General features: G+C 40.5%; 1 protein-coding gene across 10 annotated transcripts in view; it reads right to left on the reverse strand.

Moving 5' to 3' along the window:
• Positions 1 to 15,164, reverse strand: part of cngb1a (cyclic nucleotide gated channel subunit beta 1a) — a 49,800-nt gene that overhangs the window by 26,554 nt on the left and 8,082 nt on the right. For 5 of the 10 annotated variants that reach the window (XM_078086117.1, XM_078086123.1, XM_040162618.2 and 2 more), the window contains exons 3-17: positions 12,899 to 13,001; positions 11,990 to 12,029; positions 11,846 to 11,897; positions 8,421 to 8,435; positions 7,999 to 8,095; positions 5,939 to 5,963; positions 5,801 to 5,864; positions 4,900 to 5,006; positions 4,757 to 4,817; positions 3,717 to 3,777; positions 3,521 to 3,548; positions 1,378 to 1,466; positions 597 to 697; positions 379 to 519; positions 180 to 221 (exon numbers count right to left, since the gene is read on the reverse strand). In XM_078086117.1, the coding sequence (XP_077942243.1) occupies positions 180 to 221; positions 379 to 519; positions 597 to 697; positions 1,378 to 1,466; positions 3,521 to 3,548; positions 3,717 to 3,777; positions 4,757 to 4,817; positions 4,900 to 5,006; positions 5,801 to 5,864; positions 5,939 to 5,963; positions 7,999 to 8,095; positions 8,421 to 8,435; positions 11,846 to 11,897; positions 11,990 to 12,029; positions 12,899 to 13,000 (1,025 nt within the window). In that variant the 5' untranslated portion in view covers position 13,001. The remainder of the gene's footprint in view (positions 1 to 179; positions 222 to 378; positions 520 to 596; positions 698 to 1,377; positions 1,467 to 3,520; positions 3,549 to 3,716; positions 3,778 to 4,756; positions 4,818 to 4,899; positions 5,007 to 5,800; positions 5,865 to 5,938; positions 5,964 to 7,998; positions 8,096 to 8,420; positions 8,436 to 11,845; positions 11,898 to 11,989; positions 12,030 to 12,898; positions 13,002 to 15,164) is intronic. The other 5 variants (XM_078086124.1, XM_078086122.1, XM_078086119.1 and 2 more) reach the window with 3 other exon arrangements.

The raw sequence follows: 15,164 nt of genomic DNA on the forward strand, positions 1-15,164 counted from the left end.
AATAAAAGCTCCCCGAGGTGTCTCTTCAGCACTGAATCCAGACTGACAGAGTCACAGCTCTGTCGAGCCGTGTATTCCTTTGGACCTCAGTAGTAACGACTTCATGAACTTCTTTAATGAAGATTGTGACTATCAAAGAGAAAATTGACGAATGACCTTCTACTTGGAGATGGACTTACTCTGGATCATCCTCATTTTCCTCTTCGAGGATGTTGGGCAGTCTGTTGAGAACAGAAAACAACACAGTGTCTCTGTGTGAACCTTTAGTGTAAATGTTACTGTTATTAAGACTCAGCCAAAAAATAATCAACCTACATCACGAGATACCTCAGCTTTTTGTCAAAAATGTTTGGTATACCACATGTGTACGTGACTTACTGCTCGTTGGACTCTGGCAGCGTTTCCATGGTGATATTGGCCGAATGCTCCACCCCAAGCTGTTGGGCTGCCTCCTCTGCGGCCTTCCTGGCCATCTCCTCTGCCACGCGGGCTGCCTCCAGCAGACGCTCCTGCTGCAGTCTGTACAACAGTGAGGTCTCAGATAGAGGTACAAAGCCATGGTGTTGTCCCCGAACATTGTGTGAGGGGTCAGTAACCTGTCTTCCATGTGGGCTAGAACTTGGTCTCCAGCCTCCTTCTTCATGCTGTCAATGGGTGGAGAGCTTCGATCCACCTGTGTCAACGGTGTATCTGCTGCCTGCAACCAACCAAGAGAGACAAGTAACACTTCAGTTTGAGTATTTGTTTATTTATTTAGTTACTGGATCACCATTAGCTGATGCCTTCCTGGTGTCCAGAGAAAGGACAAAAAGCAATACATACAAAACGTGCAGAACATGACGTGAAACAGTTAAAAATATTACAAACAGAATAAAAATAAATAATAATAACAACCAATAATACAGTCTAATACATAATACAGTGGAGGACTGGGAGTTGAGGATACACTGGATCTATTGTCCAGTGCATCTGTAATTTACAAAGAGGGATCAGTTAAAATCAAAAGCAATGGAAAACGTCAATGACCTTTTTTTTAAAATAAAAGAATATTACCTTTATGAGGAGGTAGTAAAGTCCAAGCATTAATTGCACAAAAGATAAATGATGTCTGAGGAGGTTTGTTCTTGGGCTAGGAGGTATCATGTGATCTAAGCATTCCTTGAGTAATGGTTACGGCTATTACATGGATATTCTAACTGATTGAAGAAATATTCAGAAATTTCTGAAAAACAGTACTGAATATAGATGCCATTGTCACCATGGTAACCAATCAGTCCTTGTACCAACATTGTGTGATAGTACTCATCCCAGTACCCTCTAAAGTACCATAGTATTATGTTTATGTAGGTTTTGTGCTCAGAGTCGGCGTTTACTTACCACATCTTCCCTCTGATTGGTCCCTTTATCCTCATCCTCCTGTCCCATGTCCTCCAGCACCAGGTCCGTCTTATTCTGTACAATGTTGACTGAATGCCACACGTCAGAAGAGCAGGGCTAAGCATGATCTCTATTATATATATACACACACAGAAACATGCATATACACAAACAGTTTCTTGCAGAAGTATTCACCCCCCTTGGACTTTTTCCTATTCGATCAACACAACATGCATAGTGATTCCAAGGTGCAGAATACTTTTTATTGTGACACCAACAATAATGAGAACAAAAAAGTTGACATCTGTTGGATGAACAAGTATTCAGTAATGCTCTCTAACACACTCTGAGGCCTCCACAGAACATGTGTATTTACACTGAAATTAAATTGCAGGTGGAACCTGTCTGCTGATTACGTAACTTGTGAATACAAATGGTGGCACCACTTTACAGTAAAGGGAGTGAATACATATGGACTCAACACTTTTGAATTAAAATGACATAAAATCTAAATGAAATTAACTTGAATCTGTGGTCATTGTAGAAAAGTCCTTGTGGGGTGAATACTTATGGAAGGCACTGTATATATATGTGTGTGTATTTTGCATTAATAACCATAACTGGAAATCATGAATCCATGTCACAGATTGAAGATAATTTATAATTCTATCTTTGTCTATTGTTTTGTAGTAAATCCCAATCTGAGTCAATAAGAATTAATAGATTCATTTGTTTTGAATATTAAGAGATGAATTAAAGGAGTGTTAGTAAGAATCATTATAAAAAAACAACGATATGCAAACACAAGGTTTCCAATGCAGACTGACAGACAATAACTGACAGGTTTGGACATTTGATGATTGTGATAGATGGATTGATTGACTGATTCTTGAGTGATTTCTTTTCACAACGTACTTATGTTACAAACCAACAGTACGAACGAAACACTAATAAATATTCCCCCACAGCTTATTTATTTCAATAAAAATACAGCAAAAAGATTTGGTGAGTGCATATTTTTATTTGCTGCCTTTATTACATCAGCAAAATACCTTAAAAAAGCAACTATATACAGAGTCCGATTCCATATATAACTTGTGTTATGTTCAAGGTTTGAATCATCTTTGGTTAAAAATAATTTCCCCAGATCTTTTTTATTATTGGATAAAACCGACCGTTCTGGGAGTAACACATATTTAGATTCATGAATTTTCATTCAGTCAGTGTCTGTCCCTCAGTCCATCTGTCCTTTAGTGTGACTGTCCTTCAGTTAGTGTCTGTCCTTCAGTCTCCACCTCCATTAGTGTGTCTGTCCTTCACTTGGTATCTGTCCTTTAGTTGGCATGTCCTTCTCTCAGTGTCTGTCATTCAGTGTCTGTCAGTGTAAAAAACTCCTGCTCTTCCTTCTCCTTTTATTTTAAAGATTTCCCTGAAACAGAAGAAGAAGAGCAGTGCGGTTAGAGTCCTGCTCATCACTGACACCTACGACTGCTAATCAATACACAGCAAGCAAAGCCCATCAATAAACCAATCTCTCAATCAATCCATCAATACATCAATCCATCAACCCATCAATTCATCATATGTTTGTGCACCTGGCCCGCACCCAACTGGGATGTCACAGTTTATTGACACACACACATGATAAGTTTATATAAATATGGTTTAAATAACAAGATGATCTCTTTTTTTTGTCCTTGTTTGAATTTTTTTACATTTTCTTGTTTTATTTGTAAAAAATTAAATCAAATGTGTGTATGCATACACAGAATGCGTAAGTATACATGACCAAAAAAGCAGATTCTGATTCCGATTGTAAAGAAACAATAGTTCAAGTTAGGGTCATGATTGATTTACCGAAACCATTTTATTTGTTTCGGTAAATCATTCAGTTTTATTTACCAATTGTTTAGCGAATCAAGAATGATTCTCCTCTTTTTAACAATGATGCTACTAAAGCTGCTCCTCCGAATTTATAAAACATTCTCCTATTTACATCTTAGTTAAGCTGTTTATTATCTACATCTTTTATTTGTACATAAAGAAAAGCCCGGTGCCAACATCTGAGTGAAATTACCCAGAAATCATAGCAGCCTGATGCTGTTTCTCAGCAGACGTGACCTAGAGAAGAAGTTCTACTCACTGTTCTGCACCTCGTCACCGGCCGCCTCCTGAATGAGGAGGACACAGGTTACGAACGCGCGTTACGACGACGTGGTTTCATTTACCGGTATGATGTTGTTTTTTGATGTTGTGTTATGACATTGTGTTAAGACAACGTATTAATCTGATGTCCTAAACACGAATCGTATGTGTAACATTACTCTGCTGCGACTCACCGTCTTCAGTACCGGCCGAGGCAACATGCGCCCGAACCCGCTGACGATCCATCCCATAATACTGTTGACACAACGGCGATGTGTTAGACCACATCAGACCTGAAACACCCTAAACCTAGACCCTCATTCTCAGGTTGTACATGCTGTTGAGGTTAAGCATTTCCAAACAACCATCACAGCCAATGTTTAGCAATTCTGAATATATGAGAGTTGGAAGACTTTTTAAAAAACTTTTGGACATCAGCGCTGGACTCTGTGAGGGAGAACAAGGTTCATTAAGTTCCTCAGACATCATGGGAGAGTTTATTAAGAAAGGGAGTTGAAGTATCTCTGCGTCTGGTTCCCCATTCAGGGTGAGATAGAGGATCGGGTCAACAGTGATGGACACAGAATCAAGGGTACGTGCATCTCATTTGTGGGGAGTCTGAGCTCAAAGTAGATCCTCTAATTCTTCAGGCTTATCAGAGTAGATCATCTGATCTTGCAAATCTAAGAGAGTAGATCCTTCAGGTCCAACAGAGTACATCCTCAGATCCTAGAGGTCCGTCAGAGTACAATCTGCGGGTCTAACGGAGTAGATCATCTGATAATTTAGGTCTAATAGAGTATATCCTTCAGGTAGAGCCTCTGATCCTTTAGGTCAGGGGTCTTCAATGTTTTTCAGCCCACGGTCCGCCAAACTGATGGCGAGATGGAGTAGGGACCCTCTATTCTAGGCAGTTTGGTCCACCATCTTTTATTTTTGAGCTTCACGCTCTTTAGACGTGAGCATAAACGCGATCTGATTGGCTGTGCTGTTGTATTTGCATGAAAGGAGCTGTGAGTGAACCGGTGCCCAGCGTGAGAGCTGCTGTGGGAAGCTGAATGTGTGTATTGCGGAAGATAACATCAATTTATCTGTTCGCTACAATATGGATTCATGTTAATGTGTATTTAAAAACAATAAATACAATTCTGATTCTGAAGACATTTAAATTTGTCCCCTGGAACGGATCGGAACCAGCTGACGGGGGAGCGGGGGGGAAGAAACATTTACTAACTTTTCATTATCAACCGATGGTTTTGGTCCTGGAGCCGGTTCTGGAGGTGGAGCCTCTGCTGCTGAGAGAACCAGGAGAGTCTCAGGTTAGACATCTTATGACATTTTTGAGGTGAACCTGTGTCATAACAATCTAAAGACAACCTTCAGGGGGAGCTTCAGGCTTCTGGTTGACTTCAGTCTTTGACGGAACATGAGTCTGAGGCTGAGGAACCACCTTCTCTAACCCGTGTTTGATCCAATCCATCATTCTGTATGTCAAACATACACACAAATAATATCAACATATACACACAATAACATGTTGAGATATTCCAGATATTACCAAAACAATACTTGTCTGGAGGCCTTTAAAACAACAGTGTGACAGAAATGATTGTGATTATTTACCAATATATATTTTTACATTCTGTAATATTCTGTTTTTCAAAGCTCTTCATTTAATTCATCTTCACTCTTGTTTCCCGTCAAATTGGCTCACTGTCAGTTTATTCTGCTACAGGGACAGCGGAGCACGTTCTCCAACAGACTCCTTCAGCTCCGCTGTCACAAGGACCGATACAGGAGGTCATTCCTGCCCAGTGCAATAACACTCTACAATAAACCATCCCTGGCTAAATAATGACAATAATAACCCTGTACTGCTGTGATGTTGCTGCTCTTCCTCTTCTCCTTTTACAAATATTGTCTCTTTTTGAAGGTTATTCTTTTGTTTCAGTTTAGTTTATGTTTCAATATAATTTAATTTAATAATTTTATATTTGATCTTATATTGCATATAATGTGTATCTTTTTATTATATTTTCTTCCCTGTACATGCTGCTGTGATATCAAAATTTCCCTCTTGAGGGATCAATAATGTATCAATCTATCTATCTATTCTAAAAACACCTTTTGGTTGGTTTACAAGTGGCTGCAGGTTAACAGACCTCAGATCCCATCACCGAGCTGATGTTTTTACCTGCTGTTTTCTGATCAACATCATTCCTTCTTGGAAGGAGGAGAGTGGATATCAGGTCTACAGCATGTCTAAACACACACACACCTGGGTGGGATTGGCTTGTTGTCCTCTCCGATTGATCTTGCCTCCACATCAGTGACTTGAAGCTCTGCACCCGAAAGACAGTCATTAATTTATTAAAAGAACAAATTAATTCATGTTAACAGTGTGATCAGTTCTCACCTGTTGCAGCTGATGTTTGATATACCTGAGAAGAAACCAACACACAAGGTCACATGACCAGCCAAAGGGTGAAATGACGTGCCACAAGGTAATATGACTAACAGACAGGCAGACATTAAAGGAGAAACTTGATTTATAGTTTTTAATGCCATCTGTTTCCTATACAAATATTCATTAGGTAAGGTCAATCATGGCATGTGTAGTTCCCATAGTAACCCTTTTATTTATTTATTAACAAATAAAATGAATATCACAGCCATTATGGTTTGGTTCAGGTTAGGTTAATTGGACTCAGTGTCTAAAGTAATGACTATACTAACTAATAACTAATTATTTACACTTTTTTTAAAAACTTTTATTTTAAGGAACTATACATAGATACAACAACAAGGGAGGAACAAAACTGTCAACTACAAACCAACAAACATATGGTGTAGGGCAGATGGTGCGTATATGTGTATGTAGGTGTGTGTGTGCCCAAGCCCTTTTGAGATGAAAAACATAAGGGAGTGCAAATTAAATAACAATTGTATATGTCTACGTGTATGTGTGTACGTGGGTTCAATTTCTTTCAGGCAAAAAGTAGAACAAATAAAATAACTACAATTATACATTTTAGTAATCGATAGGATGGCTGGTGTCATGTTTTCAAAAAGCTAGCAAAAGATGACCAGATGGAGTGGTGGTATTGTAAGTGATGGGGGTGGGGGTTATATTTCCTATTGAGATATAATCCAACATCAACGTTCCCCACTGGGCAATATTTTAATATAATTTCATTTTTTAAATTTTGTATAGCCCAAAAATGCAAATTACAAGTTTTCCCCAGACGGCTTTACAGTCTGTACACATGCGACATCCTCCGTCCCAAAACCCTCACATTAGCACAGGAAAACCTCCCCAACAAATGAAAAATCTTTCCATGGGGAAAAAACGGAATAAACCTTAGTGAGAAGTTTTCTTGGGGATAGGCCACGGGGAGTATGTTTATTGTAGAAATGTCTCTTAGTAAGCACACTGAGGGAGATAATGGGGCAAGGCGGCCCAGGAACACTGTTACTGATCAAGTTATTTATATATAAGTGTTGGAACTGGTGTGACTGTAGCTCTGAGTGCAGTGTGGACAGAGGGCTGACGTGAATTCCATTTTAAACTGTTTTGCCAGTTTAATGAATTCTGTGAAGAATGTTACACTGTATTAAATGTAAATGTGCAATTCTGGTCATAGAATGTTATTGCAGATTTGAGTCCAGTTTCTGGTATTATAAAGGGGACAGTTTTACAGGAGAACCGGTGTGGTTTTTGGATTGTTGGTTTGTGAGGTGGTTCATGTTTTTTGCTGGACGATGATGGAGAAGCTGCAGATTCCGATCTTCAGACTTTTTCCTTACTTCTCAACACTTTTATCTCCGTTTTTGTTTGACATTGTATTATCCTTTTTTCTCTATAACTTGTTATAATCTGAATTGTTGTTCTGAAGTAAATAAAACCAAGTTTGCTCTGAACCTTTGAAGTTTTTTGAAAAGCTTCTTCATTGAGACGCACCGACCTCCGACGAGGGGGACGAGCGGTAACTACACCTCATAACACCCGGGGAGGGACAGAGACGTCTTCAGGAGCTCCAGGCGTTGAGAAGATGTGGTCCGCTTTTAGCCGAGTCCAAATTATCTTCGGTATTTCCGAGCCAGAGATAAGATCAACTTTATTGGGAGATTAAATACGTTCCGCGTGGTATTTACTCCGTGACAGTCGTGATTAGTGACAATTGAGAGTTCTCTAAGTTGACTACATAGGTTGAGAAAGTCAACCCGTAGGACTATTGATTAGCGGACTGCCGACCTGTGCGCCGGGTTTTCTATGCACCGCTCCGTACTCCCTTTCCTCTTTGCTCGCAGTGGAGCGGAGACACCCGCCGGTGCTGAGGTGACCGGGATCTTGAGTTTCATACACTTCTCCGGATTTCCACTACATTATTATGTCACAAGTAAGTGCATGTGGGCCCCCCCCGGTCGGCTGAATCGTTTGCCTGACTACTATCAGTTGTGCTGATACTCATGTACCTTAGCCGGCTCTTGAGTTGCTGGTGTCCCCTTCCTCTTTACATCAGGCTGAGGGACTACTTTCTCCAAACCCTCAGCGATCCAAGCCATCAACCCTCTATTATTATAAAAGACAACAGAAAAAAGCATTGATCTCTTGGGCCTCCAGAGGACCAGAAACTCATCCAGAGGTTGGTGATACAATAGATCAATAAAGTATCTATCTATCTATCTATCTATCTATCTATCCATCTATCTATACGTCAAAAATGACGAGGATTCTGTGATCAACAAAATTGCTGCTATGCTTTCAACATTTGTTTATAATGTGTACGTCTAGCAGCTCACTATTTGGCAGTTAGCCTCTAAATGACTTTATGCTACAGCTCAGTATTTGGCAGAATGTCTGCTGATGGGTTAATTCAGAGGTCATTAATACTCACTCTTGTTCAGGTTTACTGTCGCCCAGAGAGATGTAAGAACACAGAGGAAAGAGCAGTAAACATCAGTAACACATCACTTGACTCTGTATCAGCCCGTTGTAACATTGTCTCCCTCCCTCCCTCCTGTCTTTTCAGCCCTCCCTTCAACAGATGCATCTTAACTCTGCCACAGACACTCCACTTTCCATCCTGCCTTCCTCAGCAGGTCTGCATGTCTGTGGTTGTCCGACTTCGTGTGCGATGGGAGAGCCACAATTCAAGCAGCAGAAAGGAAATGGCACAAATCCAACCGACCCATGACCGCATCCTCTATTTCTCCTTCTGTGACTACATTTACATCCACTTCATCTTCATCGCCTTCACTTTCCTCTCCCAACTTTCCTCACTTTCCAAGTTCTCGCCTTGGTAACGTCGGCCCGTCGAAACACCTGCACCCTTGACCCCATCACGTCTCATATTTCTCCATTGCTCCTGACCTCCTTCCTTTTCTCTCCCATCTAATTCCCTGTTGACAAGACGTCACAGGGACCGTTGAGCAGCCTCAGAAAAGATGAAAAGTGGAGACGTCTGTTTCTACATAAACAACGGGTGGTGTTTGGACGTACTGGTGGTCAGTATTGAACTGCTGATGGTTAAATGCAGACCGTTCTACCTACCAAGAGAGTTCAGTGCAGTGTGTCTGGGGTTGCTGCATGACGTCATCAGTAAACATGAGACTGAACATCTGGACGCTGTGTTTGTTGCAGTCGAAGATTTCAACCACCATAGCCTTAAGCGTCTCCTCCGAAAATACCATCAGGGAAAACAACACTCTGGATGTTTACAGCAACGTGAAGGGAGCCCACCGGGCTGTGCCCACGCAAGACTTTGGACTGTCCAACCACATCTCAGCGATCCTCCACCCAGCGTACAGACAACACCTCAAGCAAGCACCCCCAGTAACAGTGGCGGCTGGTCGCGTTTTTTTTTTGGTAGGGCCCGTCAATCAGTTTCAGTAAACATCCCAGTAGGATTCAATGAAAAGAAAAATAAATAAATAAAGGTATCAAACACGCATTATTACTTTGCAGTTAAATATTTAACATTTATTCCAACAGCTTAACATCTTATTCATGCAATTCAGCATATTAATGAATATATATAACTGTATACATAAAACAATATTTAGTATATGATATAACTACCATATCGGAACTATTAAAAAATATACAATATAAATATCATGAATATCATAAGGACAAAATATATTAAAATATGAATATATTTCTATAAAATCTAATAGAACATGTATATATATTGACCTAGTTTGTTGGAGAAACACCCAATCAGTGTGTTGCGGTGATGTCGGTAAGAGGGTAGGCACCAGTCACGTGCACAGACATTTTGGGGTGCAAGTGCTCTAGGGCTGTCAAAATTGCTCAAAAAGGACGTTCGAGTATTCGCTTTAAAAAAAGACAGATATTCGAATATATTCAAATATCCGGTTGCGCATTAGGCGCGTCAATAACAGGGCAAATTTATACAACGAGACATAACTACTTGTGTAAGTAATTTATTAAAGTCTAAACCTATTTACCAACATATTACCTGCACAAAAATAAGTAAATTAACTAATGACCACGATCTCTCTTTTGTGCAATTTAAGGTCGCGATTCTTGTCCCAAATATGTCAGGCTTCATTCAGTGATTGAAACTGAAAGTACCGACATTGAACGCTCCGAGCGAGCTGTGCTGTAAACACGGAACTTTTCCTTGGCATGAAACGGCAAATAATCAAACCAGTGCATGAAGCTGTTGTAGCCCATCTAGTCTATTTTATTCATGCAACATACAGTCAGTAGTCTGGCGCGCGCCAACCCGCTAAGCAGACAGCCGCACCGCCATTCTACATTCGAATATTCATTTTCACATTCGAATAGTTGTTTTCAACAACTCGACCAGGGACAACTATTCGAATATATATTCGAATGTAGAATATTCGTTGACAGCCCTAAAGTGCTCACACCAAAGATCACCCTTCGCCAAAATGATTTATGAAATTAAAAATAATAAATGAAAAACATAATATTTTCAACTTATATTGTCACAGTGTGGGTTTGCTTCCTGTTTTATTTTGTAGTTTCCTGTCTCTTGTGTCCCTGGTTTAGTTACTTCCTGCCCTGTCGTCTTACCCCCTGTGATTGTCTGCCATGTCCCTGATTGTTTCCACCTGTGTCCAAACACCTGCACCTTCCCAGTGTATTTAGGCCATGTGTGTCTTTTGTCCCAGGTCGAGTCGAGTGTTGTTCTTCGAATCTCACGCACTTAGAGGGCGAGGACACCTATGCAAGACTGCTCTTCATAGACTTCACCTCAGCTTTTAATACAGTCATCCCACACAGACTCACAGTAAAACTCCTCACTATGGGTCTGATAGCTGCCCTCTCCAACTGGGTGCTGAACGTCGTCTCAGGCAGACCACAAACACCTGGTCACCTCCAAGAACTGGGAGCACAGGAAACCCCAGGGCTGAGTCTCCTGCTGTACACCCTCTTCACATACAACTATGTGGCCTCCCAGGAAAACACCAGTATCCTCAAGTTTGCTGATGATACCACCTACTACAGAGGTACGGTCGAGAGCGTCCTCCCCACATCAATCTCCGTGTAGTATGGACACTCCACTGCCCAGGACAGGAAGACACTCCAGCGTGTGATAAAACTAGCACAGTTCATTGCAGGAGGAATCTTCCCCTCACTACAGGACATTTACTCCACCAGGATCATCAGTAAGGATTCACAAATACGGTGCAGGCTGAGCAACAACTGATAAGCTCTTTAGGCTTCTGAACAAGTTACCTGACCGTACATGGACTGAAGTGGGAGGATTGTGTGAGTTTCTGCACAGATGCGCAGATTTGGCAATACATTTTCCTGATTCCTGGTCACCAGCCAATCGCAGGGCTACACAGAGACAAACAACCATTCACACTTACATTCACAAACCTACGGGCAATTTAGAGTCCCCAATCAACCTGATCTCCAGAGCAGGTCTCTGGACTGTGGGAGGAAGCCGGAGAACCCGGAGAGAACCCACGCAGACACGGGGAGAACATGCAGACTCCACACAGAAAGGCCACTGGGCGGAGTGAAACCCAGGACCTTCTTGCTGTGCCACCCACACATTTGCTTGTCCCACTTCTCATTCTCTACTCACATCACATTTTTTTTAGGGTAATCTGAAGAAACACAATCATAAAAGCATTCCAAATTTCTATACAATAAATATGTATATACCAAAAAACTGTATATTTGTTTAAAGAAGAAAGCCTGACTTTGTGTTAGTGAACTATACTTACGTCGCTTATCATCAGGAATCAGGAACATTTATTGCCAAAATATGTTAGACATACAAGGAATTTTACATGGATGTCATAAATAACTCACTTATACTCTTCTGTTGCCAGAACCTCTTGCTCGGGTTTGTTAGTTTTCTGAGCTGTGAATAAAACAATGATGATTGTTTATTTTTGTATTAAGAACCAAACCAAACTGAAACACTTTCTTCACTTCACTAGGTTTGTGTCTTACCTTCATTTTTGCACTCATCTTGAAATTTGACTTTCCTTTCCTGAAAACATAAAATCACGTCATCTTACACAGGTTTATAAAATATAATAATGTATAATAAGATATGATAATCCTTTATTAGTCGTGGAGTGGGAGAAATTCTCAGGATTATAATGGGAAAAATCAAAGGAGTTTTTTCATGTGTTTGGCAAAAATAACTAAGATAGCGTTGTGTTTTTTTAAAAGCATTTTTTTGTTGTTTTATTGGATTATTAACGTAACCTTCCTCTTGTGTGTCTACTTTCTTTTACCATTTCTAATGTCTTATATCATCTGTAAACTACAAAAAAACAATCTATCATCCGATTTGTTTCTCATCTCTTATTTAACTTGATAGGCTTCCTTATCCATGAAAATATTCATTTAATATTTTTGATTTGGACCTCTTCTTTGTCAGTTGGTGACTCTGAAATTCACCAATTCTATACTGAATTGACCTCACATGGTTGTTGTTTTTTTGTGTGCTGGTATACTAGATAACAAGGCAAAATTAAAATCCCCTAAAGCTCACATGATTGGGAGAGGAGCAGGCTGTCAAGTGTCTTGGCTGACAGTGCACTTATAATTTTTTTGTACAAGTATTATACAACGTAACAACATAAAGGTCACAAAAACCTACTAAAGGTAATCATTTCAACCACAGCATTTTATAATTTAGTGAAAAAAAATGTTATATTTTATTGAAATAGAGATTCCTGACAAAGTCAAAAGGCCTTGATGCAATAAACAAATTCATGTGATTCTTTTATGCATTTAAAACCTAAAACGGGTTGGTGCCGACCATAACACAAGAGGAATGTTAAACAACGTTTTTATGGCTTTAAGACACAAATATAACAAAAGCTTGAATATTTAGATGGCGTGACTAACCGTGGTTGTGGGAAGGGGCATGTCTGGATTCATCTCTTTCTGCTCTCCTACTGTTGAAGGTTGAGGCATCTGAGGAACCACCTTGACCACCCAGCTTAACATCCTCAAAGAACCAACACACAAACAGTCACTGCTAGAACTTGTTACACTGTAACTGTAACTGTAACACATACTAATCTAATAATAACTGGTGGAGTTTGTGTCATTACATTAAATTACATTCAATTTCCAATTTAAATGGAATTAGGGATTGAAAATGAAATGTGTTTTTACAAAAATAAATAATTTTACCATCTTGACTAACGTCATTTTGTGTCACTAGCGAAGTGATTTATTAGTGACGAAAGTCATTTGTGTCCCTACCTAATGAATAGAGTCATTTGAGTCACTAGCCACGACAGTCCTTACTGTCACTGGTCACATGAGTTATTTGTGTCACCGGTGAAGAGAGTCATTAGTGTCAATAGACTGTCAATCATGTTAATTCAATTAATTTTATTCATCACCTTTTCGTGAATGGGACTAAGTGGTTTAGTGGCCTAAACTTTGATTCTTGTGCAGACAACATTTCATTTTGAAAAGACACCTGAGGATAAGATGGTCACTCTCCGAAGACCATCACCTTATGGTGGAAGAGATTTGAGGACTGTGTTGTCTGGAACCTAGTGCTCCTGTTAGGGCAGCGGTTCCCAAACATTTTAGCCCATGCACCCCCTTCTACATCCCGACCTCGTTCATGCACCCCCGAACCACAATAACAAACAGAGCCTATTTATAGCTACAATAAAATTGGACCAATGAAATAACAGTTTGCTCATTTATGGTAGTATTATTACTTATTATTGTTATTAATAATATTTAGCTCATACTTCTCAAACTCGCGGCCCGCGGGCCACATCTGGTGCGGCCCGTCGCCGGCAGGACCGTTCGGATCGTCAGCGCCACCTAGGGTTGCCACCCGTCCCTTAAAATACAGAATCGTCCCGTATTTGAGAGTAAAATAAAGCGTCCGGTTTGAATCAATACGGGATGGGGTTTGTCCCGTATTTTCCGAGCTGTTGTCAGAGCATCATACTATTCGGCCCCATATTGGGTAATACTCGCTGCCATCGTTGGTTTGATTGCCCGTGAATCTGAAATAAACCAGAGTCAGAGGAGGGCGGGACTCTTGACGGAGTGTCTATTTGGTGGAGGCAGCTCCCGAGCACCCCTCCAGTCCCGTAACGTCCGTGACACCACCCCCCGTCGGCCATGTCGCCCCCGCCCGTCGGCTGTAGCATCCGTCACCCCCTGTCGGTCGCATCATCCTTAGAGGCAATCCTTATCCCGAAGTTACGGATCTGATTTGCTGACTTCTACTTACCTTGATCTAACACACCAGAGGCTGTTCATTTGAGAGACCTGCTTACACCCTCTCCGAACAAGCTTGAAAAAATATTCATGACAGCTTGTGTTCGCAGATTACTTATAGGACCTCCCCCCAAAAATATTTTTATTGCAGATTAGATGCAGAATGACGAGTTTGCACCCCATATCCTGCAGCTAGTTTAAAAAGCACTCAATGGTTTAGGGCCAAAGTACATTTCTGATCTGCTGATACCTCATGAACCGCCATGAAACCTTAGGTCGTCTAGGACTGGTCTACGTTCCCGGAGTCAGAATTAAACATGGAGAAGCAGCGTTCAGTTTTTCTGCTCCACATATCTGGAACAGAAAGCTGTAGGTCTGTCCCTCAGCTCCTTTAAATCCTGGTGAAATACTTTTCTGTTTGCTGCTACCTTTAATTGACCGTTTCTGCAAGTCGGAATTCTAAAAGACATTCTTAAATTACACTGCAAATTTTATTCTATTTCAAATCTTTTAACGTCTTTTTTAATCTTTATTGAGTGTTTTTCTTTTATGTTTCAATGTATTAATGTTCTTAACTGTTTATAAATATCCTTGCTTTATGTTGGATGTTTTTAATGGTTTTATGTGAAGCACTTAGGAATTGCCTTGTTGTTGAAATGTGCTACACAAATAAAACTGCCTTGCCTTGCCTATAGTCACGCAAAAGTGAATGAGGTAAACAAATCCTTTCTCTTTCCTCTTCTGAGCCTATGCAGGTCGCGTGAAAAAGGATCCACAGACTCATACCCGGCAGATGAACAAATCGTTCACCTGCCGACCGTCTCTTCGGATCAATGATTCATCTGCCGGGTATCAGTCTTTGGATCCTTTTTCACGTGACCTGCGTAGGCTCAGTAGTATCCAGTTGGGAAATGAA

The sequence above is a fragment of the Gasterosteus aculeatus genome, chromosome 12, assembly GCF_964276395.1.
Source record: "Gasterosteus aculeatus chromosome 12, fGasAcu3.hap1.1, whole genome shotgun sequence".
Classification (NCBI taxonomy): Eukaryota; Metazoa; Chordata; class Actinopteri; order Perciformes; family Gasterosteidae; genus Gasterosteus; species Gasterosteus aculeatus.